This window comes from Poecilia mexicana, unplaced genomic scaffold (assembly GCF_051168715.1).
Source record: "Poecilia mexicana isolate PSO_F unplaced genomic scaffold, ASM5116871v1 scaffold_4, whole genome shotgun sequence".
Taxonomy (NCBI): Eukaryota; Metazoa; Chordata; class Actinopteri; order Cyprinodontiformes; family Poeciliidae; genus Poecilia; species Poecilia mexicana.
Genome location: NW_028263373.1, coordinates 14303817 through 14328115, shown reverse-complemented (window position 1 = coordinate 14328115; position 24299 = coordinate 14303817). Strand labels below are relative to the sequence as shown.

Genomic DNA, 24299 nt, shown 5'->3' with positions numbered 1-24299 from the left:
CCATCAGTGAAAGTTGTACTTTCAACGTGACGAAACATGAAAAAGTTCATGGAGTATGAATATGTTTACAAGCCTCTCTAAATGAGGAAGAAATATTTAACCAATATGGATGTACATTTCACTAAATTACTTTAGCGTCCACTGTTATTTGCTCAGTTAACACCTTCCGTAGCTGAAGCCAGACCATACTGTGCTTAGCAGACCATTAGTCAGTTTAAATGAAGGTAAAATCAAGCTGAACAGACACAAACACACCACCGCGGCCCCCTGCTGTCAGCATGTTGACATTATAGGCTGTCAGTAGGAACATTACCCAGGAGGGCCGCTCGGCCCATTGGGCCCTACTGATGGATTACCGCCATAAGCAGGCAGCCAGGAGCCTCAAGAGCTCTACTATATCAAGATTTTACCTAGTAGATGAGGTGATTTACTCCTGAAAGCCATCAATCATCAGGAGAGAGCCAGTAGGCATGAGGCACCTAATTTCCTATCTTCACAAGTTATGAAAAAGTGACAGATTTATTTAGGCAATCAAAAGTTTAACTCCTTGATTCAGATCAGTGAAATAACTTAGCATTCAAACACCGGAAGAAAATATAAAAACAGTTTGACCTGCCTCCTCCTCAAACAGACCAGCGAAACTTCAGACTATCTGTTGTAAAGACTGACATAAGTTGAGCTATGAGGCCCCATAATGAGGAGCCAAATGGGAGCAAATGGCCTGTAAATAAAACATGGGATGGAAAATAGAAATTGGAGTCAGGTGTCCATGAGAGTGTGACTTGTTTTCTGCCCATCACCACCACCCTGTCTCCCGATCCTCCCTCGCCTTTTTTGCATCCCCTCCTGGAAGCCCAAATGACTTTTCCCGACACGCATTGAACGTTCCCGGGCTTTCTGCGCTCCGCCGCCCGGAACACGCAGGCATCAGTAAACAATGAAATCTGTGTGGTGAAATTGAATTTATAACCACATTACCTGCACAGATAACGTCTCTAAATGGCGCCGCGATAAGAGCAATGGGATTTGATTTTGAGGTGTTTTATTGGTGCCCTTTTTGGATAAGCCTCCCCCTCTTTTTCTCTGTTTACAGCCTCCCCTGCCCCCCCATGCACCATCCATCCGCCACCTCTGGTCCTCACAGACATCCGTTTTAATGGTGTGGGGGACCAGAGTGTTTGTGGTTTGGATGCAGAGATGAATGTGTGTTGGTGTGTGTACATACTTTCCCTACTAGACGCTTGTAAGCACTAGTTGTTGGTTCATGAGTACCTTTTCACGCGTCTCCACCCCTTCGCTGCCCTCAGCCCTTGCCCACATAAAACCTGTCAGTATTAGTCAACCTCAGCCCCTCTTCAGCCTGGGGGGTCTGAGACACACAACAGGGGCTGTAAAACCTGCCTGCGGGGCTTGTTAACTGTTCCCTCACTACGGCAACTGGCTCGGATGGATTGGCCCGCTCTCTCTGGGATGTGCTGAGTTTGACTGGCCCATCTCCAAATGGATTCACTGTCTCCATGTCTGATTCACTTTTTTCTCTCTTTGTGTCTCGCCAGTTCAAGACCTTGTTTCCTGACTGTCTAGGATTTTTGTCCAGTTGCCGTTTTCTCCCACAGCCCTCGTGGGAGAAGGCCTTTTCTCTGCTTCTATGAAGGTTTTGCACCAGCATTGTAAAATGCTTTGACGGGAGTTCTCTGATTTGAGTTACTCCGCCGTCCACTAGTTGACAAATACAGACAAGAAGAAATATGTTCACATCATTGATACAGATGTGCAGAAATTCTAAAAAAATAAGGTAATCTTCATTGTAGATAAATAAACAGTAACAAATAAACCGGACTTTAACTTTATTTAGTTGGTAAAGGATCCAGTTGAAGAAATTATTGTAATCTTTCCGTTTTTTTTAAACTTCAGATGACAAAACTGCTGGTAGCCCTGGAGTTGATACTTTATACAATCCTCTTTTGCAAATAGGGAAGCAACTTTTCTTCTTTCATGATATTTCATGAGGGTTAAAGACACAGAAAATAGAAAATTTCCCCATTTTTCTTTGCTAATCTCTTAAACTCTCTTGTCTATGATGCATGATTTGATCTGATTTTGGTTTGGGCAACAAGATGGCTACAAAAAAAGGATGATTATATGACCACGTTCTTTATTGAATAAATGTTATGTCTTGAGTCATTATCCTACTGAAAGACTCAATGATGAGCTGTGAATAGTTTAAGGGGAGAGGACGACTGATTAATATTCTTATTTAATTATCTTATTTCTGCAGCCTTTAAAACAGAAATAGACAGATCCCCCACCCTACCAAACAGTAGGCCTGGAAAACATTTCCAAATCACATCTGTTAAGAAGAGGTGTGTGGATTCTGTAATTTATAGACTAAAATTCACAGTGTTCTGCTGCGTCAGAACCAGAACAATTTTGTTTATTTATTTTTCATGTTGAAGACCAATCAATCATTTGAACATTGATTCTCTGGTTTAAAAGGTATATGTTACAGACTAGTTACAGCAACAATTAGCAAACACCTGGTGGAAGTGAGTATCTGTTTCTCAGTCCAATGAACCTAAAGATGATTGTAAACGGCTTAATGGAGGAGTATTGTGTGATGACGTGCTGTGTCAGAAAGAGCAGGAGTGTCTTAAAGAGAAAGAGCCTAATTTCAATGTGTCAATTGATATATACAGCATTTTTAAAGAAACCAAAGGTGACAGTTACTTGATTTTGCTATTAAATAACTATGTGCCTGAAAAACACATAATACTGCCCTTTTAACTAAAGATACTTTACAAAATATTTCACTTTTAGATTATGCAGCTGCAATAAAGGATTATTTTAAGGCATTTAATGCCAACAAAATTGTCTACTGCTGTATGTGCCAATATTATTTGCTCAACAGCAAAATACACAGCCTACTAATTAAACTCATAGAGCTCAATTCACTACATACAGCTTTAATTCACTGTGAGTATAAATTCCTTTGGGCACAACACGGGTATGCCGTTGGATCATCCAAGTTATCCAGAGCATCATGAGATTACAAAGTTTATCTGGTGGAACGAAAAGACCTGGTGTCCTCTTCTTTTTCCCCTCGTGTGATTGATGGTCAGGACCTGATTTCTCTTGTTCTGCAGCCACCCTAGAACAGACAGACGAGAATCCTGCTGACAAATCCTCTGAGCATCGAGTCCCCCCGAGGCCATGGGTAATGGCCGATGCCAGCACCCATATGACGGCTGCCAGTTCTGCTGATGCAGATGGAGCGGAGATGCCTAACATGACCTTTAGTGAATGCCACATCACATCAGGCCTGGATGTCACCCACTGACATTATGCCGGGGCATGAAAAGGCTGTTCTGGAGGGGGAGACGTGGTGACGAACATACCCCGGGTGACAAACCTGTGGACGTGGTGTAACTCTGATTGACATGAGCTGGATGGGGCGGCTTTGAATGGCAGGGGACACACAAGAAAGCGTGAAGAGAAAGCTCTGGATTTTCATTTTTTAAGCATAGGGTAGGTCTGGTCTGGGGTTTTTTTCTTTGTTCACTGGCAATAAAGTCCCGAGACAATTCACTCCAAATGGCATCATTATTCCAATCATCAAACAATTCTCTAAGCACATCAGAAATCCCTCTATAAACCCATAACAAGCAAAGACTCTATATAAGCAGTAGGCGTGCAAGGATTGGTAGGGGGGGAGTAAAGTTAACGCTTGGCGGCCAACGCTGCAGTGGTGGGTAGGGTAGGCAGGTCCTTGGCACACTTTCAGAGGATATGGAGGGCTATAAAATCCTCTGGCTCCTGCCACACCTGTACTCCACCCTACGCAGCGGCCTGCTTCCTATTTAAAAGCATCACATGCAGGATATTAGTCAGGGGTTTTAGCCGGCTGTGAGGTAGAGCGAACCTCTGAAGCAGAGGCGGAGGGGGGGAGCAGGGGAAAGTATGCAGGCCGCCGTTTGTTTTTTATTGGGGAAATAATGGCCTATTGAGAGGTTGGGTATTTAATGAGCAACATAATAGGCCCTGTAGTAACACATCTGCTATGAGCAGAGTCATTTCCGCAGCTTTCAAAGACTGCAGCTCAAGCCTTTGAAACAGCAAGTCCAGTTGCTTTTGACTTAGTCCTCCTACATATCTGCTTTTTATCATTTGAAGAATTGCTACACTGGTAATGCACAAAAGGACAAATCTGCTGCTGGGCACCGTGTTCAATCCTAACAACGTTCTCTCCTCTCCTGGCTTGACCCCAAATCTCTCACTGTCCATTGTAATTCTGCCATTCCTCATAACACCCCAACTACTCCAATCAATTGTGTTTAATGTATTAAAGACACTCACCGCAACCTTTGGCTCCTACACAAATCAATGCCTCGTTAGACCACTAATGATCGTTCATTGACTAATAAGATCTGTATCAACCTCTTGTGGAACATTGATTGGCCTTTGGCCTTTGTAGTGCCTGGTGCTTATGAGGACAGCGGGAGCCGTCACATGTAAGTCGGGGGAGTCAGATGATGAAAAAGCTTCGGGTGGGAATGGATGGGAAGCCTAAACTCCAAATAGACTCATTCTGAAGCACCTCAGGCCAAAGCCCTTTTCTTCTGGCCCAACAGATCAATGGACATAACCTCTCTGGCCACAGGTCAATCAGCACACAAGCTAAACATTTCTCTCGCTTTCATTCTCCTTCTTTCTCTCTCTCATCTTCTCCGTTTATTACGACAATTGCTCCATCTAGTCGGGCGTGGCTCCGCATATATGTGTCCTATCATCTTGGTGACTCAGAGTTGACTGGGAACCTGTGCGACTGTCTCTGTGACCGTGTTTCCCTTCTCGTAGCCCTGAGGGCAAAGATCGAACCCTGCCTCTGCTCCGTTCCAAACAATCAATCTTGTCCTCATTGAGATGCATGGCTCAATGATCTCTGATAGTGACTTCCACACAGGAGGGAGGGAGTGAAATCCAGGGGAAATTTAAGGCTGTTCTTGTCTATTTGTTGCAGTATGAAGCTACTTACAGCAGCTTTCCAAAAGTATTCACGCCCCTGAACATTTTCATATTTAGTCACAAATACAAACTTCCAAAAATATTATTGGGATGTGTGGGACAGACCAATATGTATTAGGGCCTAGTAGTGATGATATAAAAAGAGAAAATTAATAGGGCTGATCTGGGTGTAATGTAATGTCACTGTTAATACATTCATTCTGTGAAGACCTAAATATATTGGGCAATCCAGGGATTCAACCAATTTCTGAAAGAAAGCCATAAAGAAGTCCAGGTTGCAGTTTGACTTGAGCCATATCAAGGAATCGGCAGTGATGTGGAATAAGGTGCTTGGGTCAAATGAAACCAGAATTTAACTTTCTGGCCTGCATTCAAAATGGTATGAGAATATGGAAAATAAATCACCCTAAATGCACCAATCCCACAATGAAAAATGGTGGCAGTATCATGCTGTGGAGATGGTTTTCATCCGCGGCGACAAGGAAGCTGGTCAGAGTTGACAGGTAGATGAATGGAACTAAATACAAGACCAAGAGTCTCTCTGAGACTAGGGTGGAGTTTTACCTTCCAGCCAATAACTGAACAGATGGCTGCATCAGATGATTTAGACCAATGCATATATTCATATTCAGAATGGTCCAAAGTCAAAATCTAAATTCATATGAAGATCTGAGATAATTTGACTTAGATCAAGATGTTTTGCAAAGAAAAATGCACAAAACACTTCAGTCCGTAGATGTGCAAACCTGGTAGAGATGTAGGGCCATCACAGGCCAGGACGTATGTCTCTGTGGGATAAAAATGTAGAAACTATTGAAAACTGTATTGTCACAAATCTTTTTAATAAAAGTGTTTGAATCTCCACTTCCATTCATTGTCTTCTGTCTATCCAAGATCAGGCCATAGAGTCGACGTCCCCAGCAACATCTTCCAGATCATTCTGAGGGATCCAAAGGCATTTCCAGACCAGATGGTGTGTATAATCCCTCCAGAAACATCTGGGTCTTCCCAGGGGTCTCCTTGAAGTGGAACATGCTTGAACAACCTCCAAAGAGTGGCACCCATTGTGATCAAATACCCAAACCACCTCAATTGACTTCTTCGCGCTTCTCGCTCTATCTCTAAGGTTGAGTTCAGCCACCATCCAGAGAAAGCTCTTTTGGCCATTTCCTTTCTACCATCACTCACAAACAAAACACCTCTATACTTAAGTTCCTCTGCTTCTGATAGAAACTGAAACCCAACTCAGAGAAAAGTCCATCTTTTTCCAGTCAAGGACCCTGGCCTCAGACTGAGAAGAGCTGACTCTTCAGTCCAGCCTCTTTACCTTCATTTGATGGATGATGGAAGAGTTAAGCTCTATTTAATTTATAAAATAGGATAGACAGAAACAGGTCTCCCTCCTTCCTCCTGTTTTTTTTCTATTTCTAGGTTTGATAGAGTGATGGGGGCAGATGCATTTTCAAGAGCTGTTTTTCAATCCTGTCAAAGACGTGAACCTTTACAAAAGTTAGTTTTATGATTTATGAGTTTCACTGTGTTTCAAAATTATATTTAGCAAAACTTCAATCTAAAATAAATACATGGTCAAATATGAGGGAACTTTATGCATTAGATTTTTTCTAATAATTACAGTCCGTAATATGGACTGTAATATTCTTTTTACTGTTTTTGTTTTTTTTATCCAGTATAACCCTAACTTTTCATCATATTTTACTACATTTCACTATAGGAATTACCCAATGTGTACAAACATACTGTGAGCTGCACTCCTTGACACGTATTGATGCTGTCACTCCTCTTTAGAGTACAGCAAAGGTCCTACCAATACCTGCAACCCGCAGCAAAACTCACTGTCAGTTCTGATATACCTGTGTGTCATTTTACAGACAGAGAAGAACTCTGACTTTAACGTGATACAGTGAATCTATGCAACTGGATGTAACAACATAAAGAAGAAAGTTTCATCAAGATGTTTCATAAGGTTCAAAGAATACAAAGACACTGTAGTGATCCTTGTTTTGGTCAAGTTCCTTTTTGATTTGTGGGAAGAATGATCTTGACCGTTCAAAGGTTAAGTGTTACCGCTCGGTCGCTAACTCAATTGCAGCTCAGCGTGTCACAGCACCGGGTTGACTGCAGCTCGGCATTTCCTCTGGGTCCTTTCAGAAATCACACAGAGACAAACAGAAGGCGTCTCAGGTTCAGTCTGGACTGTTTATGAAGAGGGTTTCACTTTAATATCGCACTTTGCATGTTTAGAAGCTCCATGTCCAGATTTAGGCCACAAAGCTACGAGGGAAAAAGCAGAAAAAGATCATGGTTTTGATTGTGTCAGGGCTTGGTGATCAAAATGACATCATTTAGCCTCCATTATAGGCGTTTAGTCTTTGGTCCTGGCAACAGTATGGAGGGTTACAGCATCCTAGGCAATGGGATCTGACATAACTTGAGTGCCTTGTAAAAGTCTTTGTACCTTTTAAACTATTTCACATTTTGTCACATTACAAACAAAATGCTATGATTTTTATTGGAATTTTATGTGTCAGACCAACATAATGCAGCGCGTAGTTACAAAGTGGAAGGAATATACTATTTCTAAAATGTGAAATCCCAAAAAAGCGTGGTGTTCATTTGCATCCAGCCCTTTTTATGATGATATCCTAAATTAAATCCAGTGCAACCACGTGTCTTCAGCAGTCACCAAAGCTGCTCTGTGAAGGCCTCAGAGTTTTACTGGAGAATATTGGTGGACAGACAGCATCTTGAAGACAAAGGAACACACCGGATAGGTCAGAAACAAAGATTTAAAATAGTGTAAAGCACAGGTAGGTCATAAAATAGAAATTGGAAAGTGAAAGAAAGCCATAAGAAGTTATTAACACAGCAAAGTTTTGACCAGGCTATGAGTTTTGGAAAACGAGCACTGTACATAGCCCTATAAACACAGTTGCCATTGTGAAACATGGTGGTGGTTGTATTATGCTGCAGAGATGCTTTTTGTCTGCGGGGAAAAGGAAATTGAGTTTATGAGAAGATGGATGAAGTTGAGTGAAAGACAATCCTGGAATTAAGCCTGTTAATAAAATTTATTAAGGTTTCTGGTTTGAATACTTGAGCAAGGTAATTTAACTTCTTATTCTTGATTTCTCCTTCCTGTTTCAGCTCTAAGCTCACATCATGTACATCAAAATACCGCCCAGATACAGCTGTCCGTCAGAATTAGCAATATCACACAGGCTCACAAAGTCAAGGACAGCAATGTGTTGACCTGTCATTCATCCTGGTGGCATCAACCTCCACTGAAATAATATACAGAAGTCTGTCGTTCTCTGTTGGGTTCTCAGGCCGTCCACGTCTTTTTCTATTTTTTAAATTTTTTTCTGTAATGTTTAGATTTCATATGTTAACCGAGTCTCAGATAGATACCAAACAGATAAAACACAAAATAATGATAATAACAAAACATAGATTGACATCCAAATACAGATCATCATTACCTTATACCTACGATTTGTTTACGTTATTCTCTCTGTTTCTGTTTCTCCTTTGTGCTTATTATTCCCACTTCTCCTCATCACATTTCTCATTTGCTTTTCCTAGTTTTCTCTATCTGTCAATTAGTGGTTAATACTAAATAAATCAGGCTATCACTGTTGCCCAGACAAACAGGTTCAAGAGTTTACCTCTGCCAAGACTAATTGATACAGAAGAATTTACCATTTCTATTTAGTAAATCATATTTTAAAGGAAGGAATTCAACCTAGAGCACCCTCCATACCGCTCCATTAACTTGAAATGGACACAGACTGAAACCACCACATAATATTTTACTCTGAAGACACCCACCTGCTGTGCATTTTTACAGCAGACGGTGAGATTAAACCACATTCTTGCTCCTGCTATCAAGTAGGTGAGGCATGCTCTGAAAAACAGGTTTTCCAGACGATTTTGAGAAGTTACAGTACAGCTGCTGTAGAAGATTAAAGTGGGTAGTTAAAAAAATTGAACTTGTAGAAACTGCTCCCAGTGCGTTTCCTATTGCATTCCTATCATTTCCTATCATTTCACTGCAGTAGGTAAATACAGTAGGTGTTTACCTGCAGGGATGCACAGGAGAAGATGGCATACAGTAGGACACAAATAACATATGAATTACACAAATAATTTTTTTTCTTTCCTATAACTGATACAAATAGTTCATTTTAGCAAAGATCCAGTGTTGTAACAAAAAAATGAAATCCTGAGGGCAGTAAAAACATACCCCCCACCCCCCACCCCCTTTTCTGGTTTGACATATCCTTTCTGCAGAGAAAATACACCAACCTGCTTTCCTCTCACACACCTGTCCCTCATGCACTTTGTGCTGTGAAGGTGAGCAGCAGAAAGCTCAACCATTAAGGATCAGGGAGAGACTAAGAGCCAGCATGACTTCAAAGCATATCTAAATCGCTGTGTTCACCCAACACAATCTGCTTGATTTGTAATAAGAAGGGGCCCCACATGGGACCTTGGTGGTAGGTAGCATGTGAGCAGACCCTCAGTGAGAAGTCTTTGGGGATTCAGACACCACCTCTCCTCATCCGTCCCGTTACTACAGATAATCTTCAAGATAACATCTGATACTGTCAGAAAGGCTCTGTTGACTGCTGCTGGTTTTGGTGAACCGCAAGCACCTGGTGCAGCTTGATACACCTGTGTTTGGGTTAGTCACACTTCCTAAAGAATGGTATTGTGTCTGCCTGGATAAGCAAGAAATAGTGGTCAGATGACGATGGATTTTATCTTCAAAAGATGAGAGGATACAAATGATTGAACAGCTTATCTTAAATGAAACAAATGCACATACACACACAAAACCGTGAGCAATCAAAAGAAGCAAGGACATCAAGATAAGCACCTTGGGCGATAACTTAATGCATCGTACATTAAATCTTTATGGATTACTGTTTAATACGCCAGCAGATTTCTTGCACTCCTGCTTGTAATGTTTTCATTTGTCTCACTTATTCCAGTTCAAAATTCCAAGATTTTCAAACATTTTGGACATTCGAGTACGTAGATTAAAAAAACTACAGATCTGGGGTTTTATCATCTACATGCTCCTCATGAAACAACACAATGGTCAAATGGTAAATTTTAATTTCACTTCTTTTTTTTTTATGATATCGAGGCTTTACTTTGAAATCTATGTCACTTAGAGTTGTCAGATATATGCAGGAATACCGTATGTTAAATACAGATTTTTCAATCACAGTTTGTTTGTACAAAATTTTAATTAGTTTCAATGAGTTTCAGTGGTGTTTGACAGCTAAAGTAGGGTCCGTTTAAAAAACAGAGTTAGCTTAGAACCCTGATCTATGATTATCTGACGAGAAGACAGTAATTTTAATAATAATACAAATTGTGACAAGTTAAATCAAGCATAAAATGTGTCATTTTAGTGTTTTATCCATTTATGTCTACTGCTTTGAAATTATGGTAACAATTTTGATAAAATACACAATAAAATACATTTTGGAGGTTAATTCAAGACCTGAAATTTGTCTGTGTTTGTTCCTAACTCCAACTTTTATAATAAAATAAAAAAGAATAAAATGGTAAATAAAGTCAAAATCATGCATTATCATCAACATCCCCCCCAAAAGAGCAGAGGAACTAAAGAAGTTAAATTACACTGTCTTTTTATGACAAAGTGGACTTGGATGTACATATTTATAAAACACCGTCTTATCTGCATAACCAGATGCTTTTCACCTCTCCATTAGGAATCCGACATGTTGTTGTACCACTGAAATTTATTGCACAGCAGTATTTACAGCCTGCTAAGAACAAAAGTGAGCAGTAAATATAGTTTTATTCATGTTGTCTTCTGTGGCTAAAGGCCACAACATCCCTGTGTGCTGAGTGATGAATCCCACCATACACACACACTGTTACACCATTCAGAAGAAGACAAATTAGACTGGAAGACTAGAAACTACAAATAATGTTGCTTCCAATCTTGTGCCTCCGACATGGGGCAGAAACACGACTGCAAACTTCTGAGTGTGTGCCCAAATATATCACTTACACACAGCGCTGTAGCCGTGGTGAGCGCAGCGCGCTGCGAGCCCCCTGTCGATACGCCCCTCTGATCCCCCCTCCTGTCAGCAAACACGGGAGAACAAAGAGTCCAGTGGCAGAGCCAGCGGGTATAGATCTTCCTCCCTGTGTTCTCACTCAGCGGGGTCACAGAGGCGCTGCTCACAGTTCAATCTCCTCTACTTGAATGATCAGGAGCTTTTGAGCTGCTACTAAAGAAACTGGGTGCTCTCCAAGCCTGCGGGGGCATAAACCGGGCCGCCCAGAGAAAAATGCATCCAGACATGAGCAAAACACAAGGTACGAAACCCAAAACAGAGTGTGTGTGAAGAAAAGCACTTCACATTTAGAGTTAATCCTGAAAAGCAGAGGAAGTCTTTATGAGAGTCCAAATAAATATTAGTTATTGTTTTTTTCTTTACAAACACTCCTGAAATGTATTTTCTCTGAACTGTTAATTGCAGACAAGGTGAAAACTTTTTGAACATGAGTTTATGTAGCAGGGCAATAGGCTAAAATAGCACAATCTTTATTGAAACCATCCACATCAAGCATCCTAATTATTCAGTGATTGATTAGTAATTGCACTAACAAGGGTCACGACCGAGACAATGGGATGTTTAAAGAGTCTCTTCTGTCTTTCAGGCCCGTGGAGCTACAGTCGCCCCGCCGAGCACCGCCTGTGTGGTCTATGGGGGACAATTAGCACAATCTCCATACTAATGGCAGCCTGTAATGGACACTGCTGAGCCAGCTACTCACTGTGTTTGTGCTTGACTGTTTGCATATGCAAGGTTGTGTAAGGGAATGCTTCCAAACGCGCATGTATGCTTCAGCATCACTGCCCTTCCTGTCCTCACAGTCCTCTGCACCGAACGTCCAACGCTTATTATGGTTTCTACATCAGCAGCTGCTGTGCAACTGTGCAGATGTATTGGTAGCAGGTAGCTTGATTTTTACAGTTCTGAACCCCTTCCGCCATCCTCTCAAGTCGCGCCTGTGGCCTTGATCCACCGCCACTCATTAGCACAATAATAAAGAGTTGAGATGACACGTAAAAGGTTATATAGTGCTGGACTGCTGTTTTCCTACCAATTATCAGAGCTGTGATTTATGGCTCAGGCCCAGTGCTATTCTCTGAAGAGAACTGGGGGAGTGTTTACACCCTGACACATCAGGGTGAGGGGGTCAATCCTGGTAAACTTTGACCTATAAGGCGGAGGTGCCCAAAAGGGGATCGGAGCACGCCAATACATTTGAGCTCCACTTGAAGTGACTCGATTGATCAGTGGGTCTTTGGGATGGCACTGTTAGAAATCTGGATCCTGTATTCACCAACATATCTGAACTGTAACATGAACAAGTTTGTGTGTTGAATCATTTTAATGTTGTGTTTCAGAATTTGTTGACAGCTTATTCATACAGATACGTTTTTAGATGAAAGCTGTTGTAGATATGTTAATGCACCTAAGAATACGCTTTTCATTCAAGTGGATGTCACCATTTTGTGCATAGTCTATGAAGAAGGGTGTGAAATCCTCAGTGTACTGATTTGCGGGTTACTTTTGCTGAGATGTGTTGTTTTATTTTTTTTTTCTACACTTAATTATCTTCAGATTAAAGTCTGATGCACCTTACAGTCTGCCGGTGCCACAAGAGTTCAAAAGTGTGCTAATCAGTCACATGCCATGCCATGGCAGCTACTTCAAGCATTCAGCTTACTGAGATGAGTCTGTCGTCTTGCATTTTGTGTAAAGAAGTTTATTTCAGTCATTAAAGTCTTCAGTCTTGATCTTGGACTCAGAGAAAATGACTTTTGAGTATCTCTGGCTCATGCACACAATTTTCTGACATGTCTAGAGTAATCCATGACACTCTGATGCAGCTAGTGAACAAATAGTGTATGCTACCGTGTCAAATGCATCGAAAGGCGCTTCTGGAGAGTTATTTACTTGAAGCAGAGTAGCTTCCATGGTTATTGAAACTCAAGACAGATATGCAGTAGTGATGGAGGGTATAAATGACAAAACTTTTACCCTACATCCTGCTAACAACCTCTCCGATCCATACTGTTGCATTTCATTCAGAGGAAAAGCGCAGTTCTCTGTATCAGTGTGTCAGGGTTTAAAATGACAGTTATATATGTCTGCTCACAATAGTGTAAACTTTTGCCTGTCTGTAACGAATCCATTCTGCAACTCCCTCGAGACGTCTTTCTCTAACTCCAATCACTTTGAAAGAAAAAAGAAGAGGAAAAAATGGCACATTTGACAATCAACAGGGGCTGTCAGTCCTGCTCATCAAGCCACCAAATGATGTCAGAAAGTCGTGTATGTGCGCAGCGACACCCTCACGCCTGGCATGCTCTCAGTGCACTGGCTTTTGTTAAGATCCGCCACAGCAGGGAGATCCGCAACAAGCACAACTGACATCCTGTAATGAGGTCTGCGTTTGACAGTAGGCATATACAAAACATTGCACTCATACTTTGTGCCATATATTAGATATGTAGGTCTCTGGTTTCCACCCAAGCATGCAGAATTGGTGTGGTCTCGCTGTCTGTCGGCGCTGTTCCTCAGCGGCATGTGTTTAACCCCAGAATGTGGCCTTCCTGCCCTCTCTATCTGCCTGACTGATTTGTTAAGCTCCGGGGACAAGGCGGAGGATGTGTATGTGTGTGCGTGCATGTGTGTGTTACTTCTAAACTACATGGGATGAAATCCACAGAAATACCGCCTTTAGCTTGAGCTTTTTTCCTATGCACACACACACACACGATGCCTTTGATGTGAGATCAGAGGCAGCGATGATGCAGGTCGATCAGGTGCACAGAGAGAAATGCAGAGGGAAGCAAATGGAAAGAAAGGTAGAAGGAAAGATGGCCTCCGATGAAACAAGGCTGTTGTTTTAACAACCCCAGGGCTCTGCACTCATTACACCCCTCTTCTTCTCTTCCTTTTTCCCCATCTCCCCGTTCATGCCTGAGCTCCAAATATCTCTGCACACGTGAAGACGGAGGCCCAGGCAGCACTTTTAAAATTTCTTTGTAAACAATGCATCGACCATCTAACAGGTGCTGATCACAAACAGTTGACCTCTCAGTTTACTAAATACGCACATTTTCTCCAATGCAAGTCCAAAAGAACCCCGCAAGAATTACAAAAGACCAGTCTTTCATCGACAAGCAGTGTGATCCTGCTTTTTTAAATGGATAGGAAAAACACACACAAACAGAGCATACAACAAACCTATAAATCTAAGTACGAGAAGAAAATCCTGTCTTTTCCCTTTTTTTCCATCCCTATGAAGACACAGGGAAGGAGGCAAAAAGCTGAGAGGGCTTTACCCTCCTGCCAGGATAAAAGCTTCTTTTACTTGGGAGAACATTAGAAGAACAAACTACCGTCGCAACAGGAGGGGGAACAGTCAACCACGGCGTGCTCACAGATCAAAAACAACCATCGTTATAACCGCGATGCTTTCCTCCCTGAGTGCCTACAATCGAGACGGACACGATCAGTGTGGTCAGAGAAAGAGCTGGCTGCAGATGATGCAGATTTACAAGCTGCAGAAACATCTGTCCAGTAAAAAAAAGCAAATCTTCATTGCATTCTGGTGTATTTTTTAAGTTCCTTTTTTATTATTATTATTTAACTCGCCAACATTTTCCACGAAAGTGCAAACCGAATTAGTTGGAATCCCTGAGGTAAAAGGAGAATTAAATAACCCGACATTTTGCATATGTTAAAGCTGACTGTCATGCACGGATGCATGGAGAGCACATGTGAGTCGACCTGGTAAGAGCACGCAGAGTGATAATAATAGCAAGCTGCAGATACTATATGTGTATGCATGAGCATTGAGTGGTTGCTATTGATCTCTTGTGGTCTGGTAGGGGGATGTAAACACTGTGTCTTTCAACAGGAAGCCCTGGTCAATACCAGCAGTCAACAGCAGCCTGACACAGAACGCAGCGCCCTGTTAACAAATCGGCACCCAAGGAGCAGACTGTGCGTGAGGGGAGTCCTACAGAATACTTCTGCTACAATAAGATTAGCAGAAATAGCCTTGCAGACGCACAAACACCAGTGGAGCATTTCCACATTTTGCCATGTGACATGTAACCCTAACACTAGTGGGACAAGTTTTTCTGGAATTGTATATGAGTGAACAACAAATAGTGGGCATTTCTACTTACCCTCCTTTTCTACAAATAAAGCTGCAAATGTTTGGGGTTATATTTGTACGAGATATTATCCCGTATAAAAGGGGATATATCACGTGTACGTCTAGAGACCCAAATTTCTGCCTTTTCCAAAGGGGCCAGATTTGCGCAGGCAAGAAACAGAAGCATTAACAACGTCATTAAATTGCACAAAGGTGGACACAATTTACTAATTAGGCAACTTCTGAAGTCAGCTGCTGCATAAAATTTTACGTCAGATTAAAAAGAGCTGAATTCATGTGTGTGCCGTACTTTCACATTATCATTGAAAATAGTTCACAGTTATGGACTGCTGTGTTGATCAATCATGAAGTAAATAGACTCTCTGTGTTTGTTAAGTCAGAAAATGTGGAAAAAGGTCAAGATAAATATTTTTGCAAGGCTTTGTGTGGAATTAAGAATATTTCAAAGCAACACTATTTTCTATACTAACAGTTTTATATGCAGCAAAATTTTGCAATACATTAAAATTCAGACATTAAATAACAGATGTAAGCTGTGTTTATAACCAGATCTCGTCCCGTCAAACCTCACAGTGGAGATAATCCATGAGGCTAATCTAACATGAATACATGCAATATTGATTCTGGAGGGAAGCTGCACTCCTTCACCTACAACCCATGAATAACTGACCTTGGAGAACACTTGCGCACAGAGCAGTCATGCCTAATTGTTTCCCTGCTATGAACTTCCTGCAAGATTTTACTTTCAGTAAGGTGAAAACCAGGTGTGTCTCAGAGATTTCTCACCCTCAGGAAACGACAGCTGCAACAATTCTGCCTGACAGGTAAATACAAAGTCATAATCATGATAATCGTACCACAACGCTGTTTTTTTTTTCTGATTTAAAGAAGCAATACACAGGAGAAATAATTATGCATATGGCAGCAAAAAAAAAAAAAAAAAAAAATCCATGTGTCTTTCAGCTGGTCTGTTAAACCACATGCAAGATAAGAACACAAACAAAACTCAACTGAGTGTGAAACAAGGTCTTGTTATTCTGTTCTGTTCTCCAGTGGTCATAGCATTTAATAGCTGCAATAGTCTAATAAAAGTGTTTGTTTTTCTTAATTGGGTTGAGTAGGAAAGTAAATTTCTTCAAATGTGCAGAAGGCTGTGATGTGTAAAGTAAAGAATTTCCTTCCACGTTTTGTAGTTTCATTAAGTAAGTGCTTGTTTATGCTAACAATGTCCACTCGTATCTGTGCAGTGCTGGTCTGTGTGAAAGCAACGCTTGTAAATGTTGCATTTGTTAGCCGCTTCTACCGGCTGGACGTTTAGGTTCTACTTTACAACAAAAAGTGGCTCTCGCACATCTGGGTCCAGTTATCGCAGATCACACTTAGCTTTGCCTCTGCTGTGAGTTGCTGACACACACATACACACACTCATTGGAGCAGTCTGTGGCTGGCCGTGGCGTCTTTTTTTGCCACTCGGCTCCCCGAGCTTCCTAAACTCGTGTTTCTGTTAAAAGGAACGTTTTCATTCCAGCTCAGGCCTGCGGCGGAAAAAGCATCTCCCCGAGGAAAATAAGCATGATTCGCTCCAGTGGAGACATCTGCCCTTTGAAAGTGAGCATGGCTGTTTGAACAGCTGTCAGACCACACTGAGCATCCCAGACCCTTTCCTGATAAAAACAGAGGACAGGGGAGTCAGGGATGGGGAATGTCGACAGAAGAAAGACCCCAAGCGGACAGGAAGAGACAGCCACTGGCGATGGTACACAAGGTGGGCGGGAAGAAGTGTCATGTACCTGCTTGTTGTCTAGACTGACAGGGAAGTGTGGGAGAAAAATACTAAACATGGTCAAATATCTACACACTGCTGTGAACTGGAAAAATTCCTGCAGGTTTCCTCATAAACTGGAAACAGAATAAAGTTATAAAGCTGATCTCTGAATGTAGTCAAGTCGAGGCAAGTTTATTTCTATAGCACATTTCAGAGACAAGGCAGTTCAAAGTGCGTCACATGATCAAAACAACACAGCAGCCAACCATGAAACAGGCAGCAAACATATTTTGTCAAATGCCATCATAAAAAGAATCATCATCAAACACATGTCAGATATATCAATCAACATTCCAGCTGTTTTTGTTCAAATGCAACTTTAAATAAATGGGATTTTAGCCTTCCTTTAAAGGAACTCAGTGTTTCAGCTGTTCTGCAGTTTTCTGGAATTTGGGGAGCATAAAAACTGAACACTGCTTCTGCACGTTTGGTTCTGGTTCTGGGGATGCAGAGCAGACCAGAAAAAAAAGTCTAATCTCTGAGCTGTAGTGTAAGGACTGTGGACCTGGGATGATGAGCTAAATTTTCTTGGTTTTAGTGAGAATGCCAACAGCAGCGTTCTGGATCAGCTGCAGAAGGGCGACTGGTTAGTTAAGGAGAGCTGACTGCAAACTGGTGGACTCTAAAATCTCAACCCTACATCTGAGCTAACTTTAATTTCTACAGCTCTATTTTATATGTTCCTCACACAAAAGAAAAAAAAAAATAGGGATACGCCAATCAATTTACCACAGAATTGGCTAATTTTTACCTGTTCATCTGTCCAGAGACTGGCCAATTAAATACTCAAAAATCAGATTTTTTCTTTTTTTTTTTCTCACATGCCCAGGTTTGCCAAGGTTCCTCTTGAAATTGAGATCTAAATAAATCTCAGTGGGGTTTTACTTGGTTAAATAAAGAAAATAATAAAAAATAAATTAAAAAAGAACCCATTTGAATGTATAAATGTGGATAATTTTGCAATGACTCAGTGTAAGTGCAGGATCCAGGTTCCTGGGCAAGAACCAGTGCCGGTTTCTTGCCCAAACAAGTTTCCTTTAAGAATGCACAATATTATAGACTTACAGTTAAATAACTTTTGTCCTTTTGTTTCTTCTAAACAGTGCATTGTTTCTATAAATTACTTCTTCCATACAAAACGAAATATTCAAAATGTTGTAGACCTAAATGTGACAGTGTAATAGAGTCACTAAAATAACATGGAAACAAGGAAGAGGGTGCTTACACCTTGCTGCTAAACTTACTGTGCTTGAGGTCAAAGATCTGGTTTGAGTTTTTGACATTATAATTTTAGATAGCTGCATATTGGTTATTTATTATTTACCTATCTGATCATTTAAAACGACTTAAGAGTGATATCGTTTGCTATTTTTCGTTAGAAACATAAAATACGGTGTTATCAAAACATCCATTCAGTAGAAAATGAAGACATGAATGTTTCGCAAGAGGTCCTGTAAATCCTGGTGGTATAAAGTCCAATCTGGGTACTTAGAATAAAAATGAAAAAGTAAAAAACTGAAATTGGTCTCAGCCAGCAATAGCCTGATCGGTGCATTCTCTAACAAAATGCAAAAACTTCACACCTACAGCAATTTCACAGATGAAGTAAAGTTTATATGAGTTAAATGTTTCTTTTGGCTTAAGTTTGCGGGCTCAGTGTGAATTTGAAGACCTATTGTTGCTGCTGTGTCTGAGGAGGCGAAACTCTTGCACTCAAAGGAGATTTCAAGCTTAACACTTAAGACTTTTGCTCCTGAAGTGACTGTCTGTTGCCCAGTCAAGAGGAACAAGTGTATGTCAGCCTTAGAAAAGTGCAGGGAGCTCAATTGCATTAAAGCTCTTAGTTTGCCTGAGCTCCAATCTAATTGGATAAAGCTGGAAAAGCAGCTTCCAATGTGCATGAATCCCCTTCTTTTACTCCTGATATTTTTTTCCATATATTTGTAGGAGCAATGCTCCTTGTTCTCCTTCACCCTGACTTTTGTCCTTGTCAACATTCCCCCCAAATGAGGCTCCCGAAATCAGGTGGTTGGGCATGCATGCATGAGCGCAGCGTAGCAAACTCTTTTTTTTATTTTATTTTATTTTTTTTAATATCAGACACACCTCTCACACCAGCGTGCCGGCTCGGCTGGTTGGCTGGCATCTTTTCTTTTCCTGGCCTTATTAAAATTCCATATTGAGATTCCCCGCTGCCACTCCGCCTCCCCGGCCCCCGTCACTCAACCACCAGCCGGCGACAAAAATCAGCAACTTTCAACAAAGACATGCACATATGCAAAGTGACACACACACAATCCAAACTTTTCTTAAGACAACTCATCCCTGCTACCAGCCTTTATGTGTGGGATGAAAGTTTTCTTTAGGTGGAGTGTGTGAGAGCGCAAACGCAGTCGCACCCCCAATCCCCTTTTCGCCTCTCCTCACTTCTTCTTATTGTCATTATTTTCGATGGTGTCCCCCTCTGATCTCCCGAGCCTTTTGGGGTGCTCTCTCTCCCTCTCTCTCAGCTCTGTCTTGTCCCTTTCATCTGTCAGGCGCTCCCCTCGGCGGCCGCCGCTGAAGGGGGTTTGATTTCCCATCATGCCTAGCATCGCCTCCACTGACTCACTCCCTTCCCGTCATCCCTCTGAGGCGAGAGTTGTGCCCCCGCGTCGTTGGGCAATTATCCCCGGGAGTAATGAGGAGCGTCTCTCCCCTGTGCGCCACGCTGACTGACACCTCTCCCACTCATTTGTCAACAAATCAGACGGCTGGTGTGGGCGACCGTATTGAGCTGAGGGTTGTCGTTGGTAGGGAAGCTCGGGCTGAAGCACATCGTGCGTCTCTATCTCTCTGTTTCTCTCTCTCCTCCTCCGTCCCTTCCTCCCTGTCTCTGCCACCTCGTTATCTCTGACAGGGTGTCACTCGTTCCCGCTCTCACTCCTCCCGTGTCAGCCCTGCATGTACTACCGTATATTTGTGTAGAAAAGCCAGACTTCCAATAGGCCTAATGGTCATATGTGGCTAATGATCACTAAACTGAATGAGTGTCACTGTTCAATCTATTTGTGTCGAAGTCGGCCGGAGACGGGCCGAAGTAAACAGCCGCCTAATTAGACAATATTCTCTCGGATGCAGCTGTGGAGGATGTGTTCATGTCAGGTCACGGGGAGCATGATGGTTAGGATCATAACCAGCTCTATTCTCGGTGGTAAAGACATGAGTTGAGTGTCAGTGTCTGAGTTACACAGATAAAGCATGTATCAGATGTTTTTCTTCCTCTAAGTTGAGTGTGTCTACTCACTGTGCTCTTTGCGCTCCTCCGGGCTGGATGAAACCTCGCCGTCAGACAGCAGGCCGGACATGGAGAACAACTTCCTCCCTGCCTCCTCCCCAGCCTTCAGGGGCCCAAAGTCAAACTCTTTACCCTCCACTTCCGGGAAGCAGCCCTTCAGCCTCTTGGCTGGGGTGAAGGCCGACTGGTAGCCCCCGGATTCCCTCTCCTCTTGTGGGGAGGCGAAAGGCCGGAAAGCCCCCAGGCCGCTGTGGTTGAGCATGCCCAGGGTAGAGCAGTCCAGGTTTGGAGGGGTGAACTGAGGGTGGAGATGGAGCAGAGACGTTGGGAAGTCCCGGGACGGGAAGGTGCCTGACATGGGAGCCTGACGCTGGTACATGGAGGTGAAGGTGTAGGAGGGTGAAGGAAAGGGGAGGTGGAGGTCCTTTTCCACAGAGACCGGGACCCCAAAAGGCCGGGGTGCCTGGCAGGGGACGGAGGCGTCTCTGCCGGCTTCTGCTGTGGATGCCAGGACCATAAGGGCCGGGGAGGCCAGGGGAGTCGGCAGATAGGAGGGGTTGTCCATCTTGAAGGGGCGGTGGAGATCCATTCACCTCCCTGCTGGCGGTTCTGAGGCAGAGAGCGGGAGAAGGCAGGTTGTCAGACGATGACTCACCCAAGAGGTTGTTAATAATCTTTCAGTTCGTCTGGGAACATAATTTAATCCACAACAACAAAAACACAACATTTCAACAAACTAAATTCTCTAACAAAGATATGTTTGTTTGTTTTTTAATAAACCCTATCTTTAGTTTGTTTTGGTCTGTAACCAAACAGTTTGATTAATTCAGTTTTATGTGAAACTGTTTCAACTTTAGAGGTATTTTTTTTTAATCACAGCTTTTAAATTTAATTCCAATAAAATAAAAATAAAAAAATATGGACTGGACAAGGCCTGCAAAGTCTGTAAATAATTATGACAAAATAAATTGCCAATATAGCCTGCAAATGTTAACCGAAAAGTGAGATCTGACCTATGGAATAAAGTAATTTCTGAAATGTGTTATGTTTTTAGTAAAACTTGAACATTTTAATCGATTCAGGACGTTTTAAGAAATTATAAGTCTGATAATAAAATGTTTTCCAAAAGTATTACAGTGATACAGCTCAGTGTTTTTAACTGTAAGCTGCTTAAATTAGAAAAAACATAAAGTTGTATAAGGTTGTGTACAATACCTACACGTAAATCATGAACGACTTCAAAATCACTAACTTGTGAATTAAATGTAATTAGTTCACGAGATTAAAAAAAACTAAATTTATACTTTTCTTTCTTGAGTTAGACGGTTTTGTCTTTTGTTCCTGGGAAAATAAGTTTCTCAAACAGCGTATTTTTTCCCCATAATACACTGCGCATATTTTTGTACAAATGTGCTATATTTGTAATGTCTCTTTACAAATAAAAGGGCTAAAATAATTACAGATATCCTTCTTCTTCCAGTAATTTCTCCTTTTTTTTCATTAATATCTTTCAAAACAGCATAAAAGTTTCCTTCAGCAGCGACAGCGCACTGCTTAACTCGGAAACCAGCCGCCAGAACAGAAAACATGACAATCAAATCACCAATTAAGGCAATTAAAGCAAATGAAGCTGTAATCAGTCGTGTGATCACGACCCATCAGTGCGTCGGCACTTACCGTGATGAAGTTCCCAAAGCGCGGCTTGGTTCGGCTTCACTTCTTCCCCTCTGAGTGCTTTCAACTTTTTTTCTCTTTTTTTTTTTTTTTTTTATTGTTCAGAGTCGCGACACTTTCTCCACAAGCACTACAAAAAATATGCATATAAAAGAAACAGGAAAAAGAACAGCGTGGCAATGCGGAGAGGGCTTTCTCTGTACTCCTCCAGATGTTTGCGTGTTTTTTCTCCGTGAAGAGCTGGCTGAGATGTGCGCAGCTCAGAGCCGTGCAGCTGCTGCGTGTGTCTGTCTGTGCGGGATGAAGGCAGCGCTGAATGGACTGGCTGCGGGTCGCTCTCTGTCTCTCTTGGTCTTTGCGCTCCGTGTGACAATCACCCCCCTCTTCTTTTACCCTGCCCTCTTTCTCTGTAGCCCCTCACACGTCTCCCCCCTTCTCCTCCACCCTCCTCTGAGACCTGCATGCCTGCTTGTGGACACATGCAATCTTTTGGCCCCACTAAAGCTGAAACACCTACACCCAAACAGTCCGAACATAACACATCTTTGGCAGAAGAAACTTTAAAGTTACCTGTCAGATCCTGTTGTAAAACCTTTCAGATTCAATTAAAAATACAATTTGTCACAACACCTAATGTACAGATTTTCTATTTGTTTTATGATTTTTTGTTGCAAATTGTGATTTAATCGTGAAAAGCTTTCACCAGCGACTGTTTCTGCTGACATCACATGAGGCTACAAGCTATTTGTATTTTCTTGTATTCATTCTGCTGTCCCACCAGCACGTAACATTAGTCTTCTCAACAGCATATATGGGGTGTCAACTCCCCATTAGGAGCAACAAAAAACCTTTTCAAGGTACAACTGAACCCCTTTTTCATGCTGCCCTGGACAACTGCCCACATATTATTTATATATATATATATATATATATATATATATATATATATATATATATATATATATATATATATATATATATTTGAGAAAGGATAAAAATGGCAACTTGTGGGTTAAAAATGTGTATTAAAAAAAAACAAAAATAAAAACAAACTGACCAGATGCCAAAAGCACTAAATAAATTTCAGGAAAAGTTTTCATCAGTAAACCACATGGAACTGCTTTTTGACTGGAATAAACAGATTTTTACTAATAAAAACGTGGACAATCAACCCAAATAGTTATATAATACAATTTCGAGTTATTAGCACTTCTGGTGGCTTGTATCTAATTAAACCAATGCTGATATGCCTTTTGTGTCTGGACACATAAAATGGAGAGACGCATTTTATCAGCTTGTAGTGACTCACTAGTAGTGAGAACAAAATAAATATCACATCCTTATGCTGTCCGACTTGCAACCAGAGCTTTCCAACACTTGTGCAGCACTATTCTGAACTCTGATTCAGAGAAAAATTAAACACACAGCATTAACGCTGATGAACTTGCTAATGAGTTCAGTTTATGCAGGAAAAGAATTACAAGTCACTTGGTTAAACTAGATTTAAAAAGTTTGTTAGTGACATTTGATGCTTTAAGTACAAACATTTTGTATTTTTTATTTTTTTAACTAGAGGAAAACAAAAACATCAGTATCTTAATAATTAGAATGTAATTATTTACTTTATTACTTTAGGAAGAACTATTTAAAAAATTGTTGTGATTAATATATATATATATATATATATATATATATATATATATATATATATATATATATATATATACACTTTTAACCCTAAAATCATCTATTTTCTTCTCAGAAATATTGAAGATGGCCTTAGTTAAAATCCTTGTACGTTTTTATTTGTTGGTTTATCATTACAATAACAAAGTTATAAATTTGTCTGGATAAACTAAACTCAGTTTCTCTGCTCTCATTCTGTCACAGCTGCATCCCATCTCATTTGATCAGTTCATATAGTTGCTTTATCATTTCCACCTCTGCCTCAGTTTATGGGCTCATGGATTTCAGTGTCCTGGTTCCTTCTGTGATCTCCTCAGTAACCTTCTGATGCTGATTCCATGTCTTGTTCCCCTCATAGCTGCTTCAAATGATTTATGATTTTCTTCACTAAAACTCCTCACTTCTCAAAGAATTAAATTCAGTTGCATAAAGAAACAGAACAGAAGAACAGAAGGCAGTACACTTACGTGCCGACGCCATTTGAACTGAACAGAATATGGCAAAACCTATTGAGCATGCACAAGGAAATAATCAAAACACAAA

At 41.3% G+C, this 24299-nt stretch overlaps 1 protein-coding gene across 1 annotated transcript in view; it reads right to left on the bottom strand.

Moving 5' to 3' along the window:
• The window catches only part of rnf220b (ring finger protein 220b), a 34900-nt gene extending 13472 nt beyond the window's left edge, over window positions 1-21428 (bottom strand). The window contains exon 1 of the mRNA XM_088005002.1: window positions 20406-21428. Coding sequence (XP_087861128.1) covers window positions 20406-20985 — 580 coding nt within the window. The 5' untranslated portion in view covers window positions 20986-21428. The remainder of the gene's footprint in view (window positions 1-20405) is intronic.
• Between the last annotated feature and the right edge of the window lie 2871 nt (window positions 21429-24299).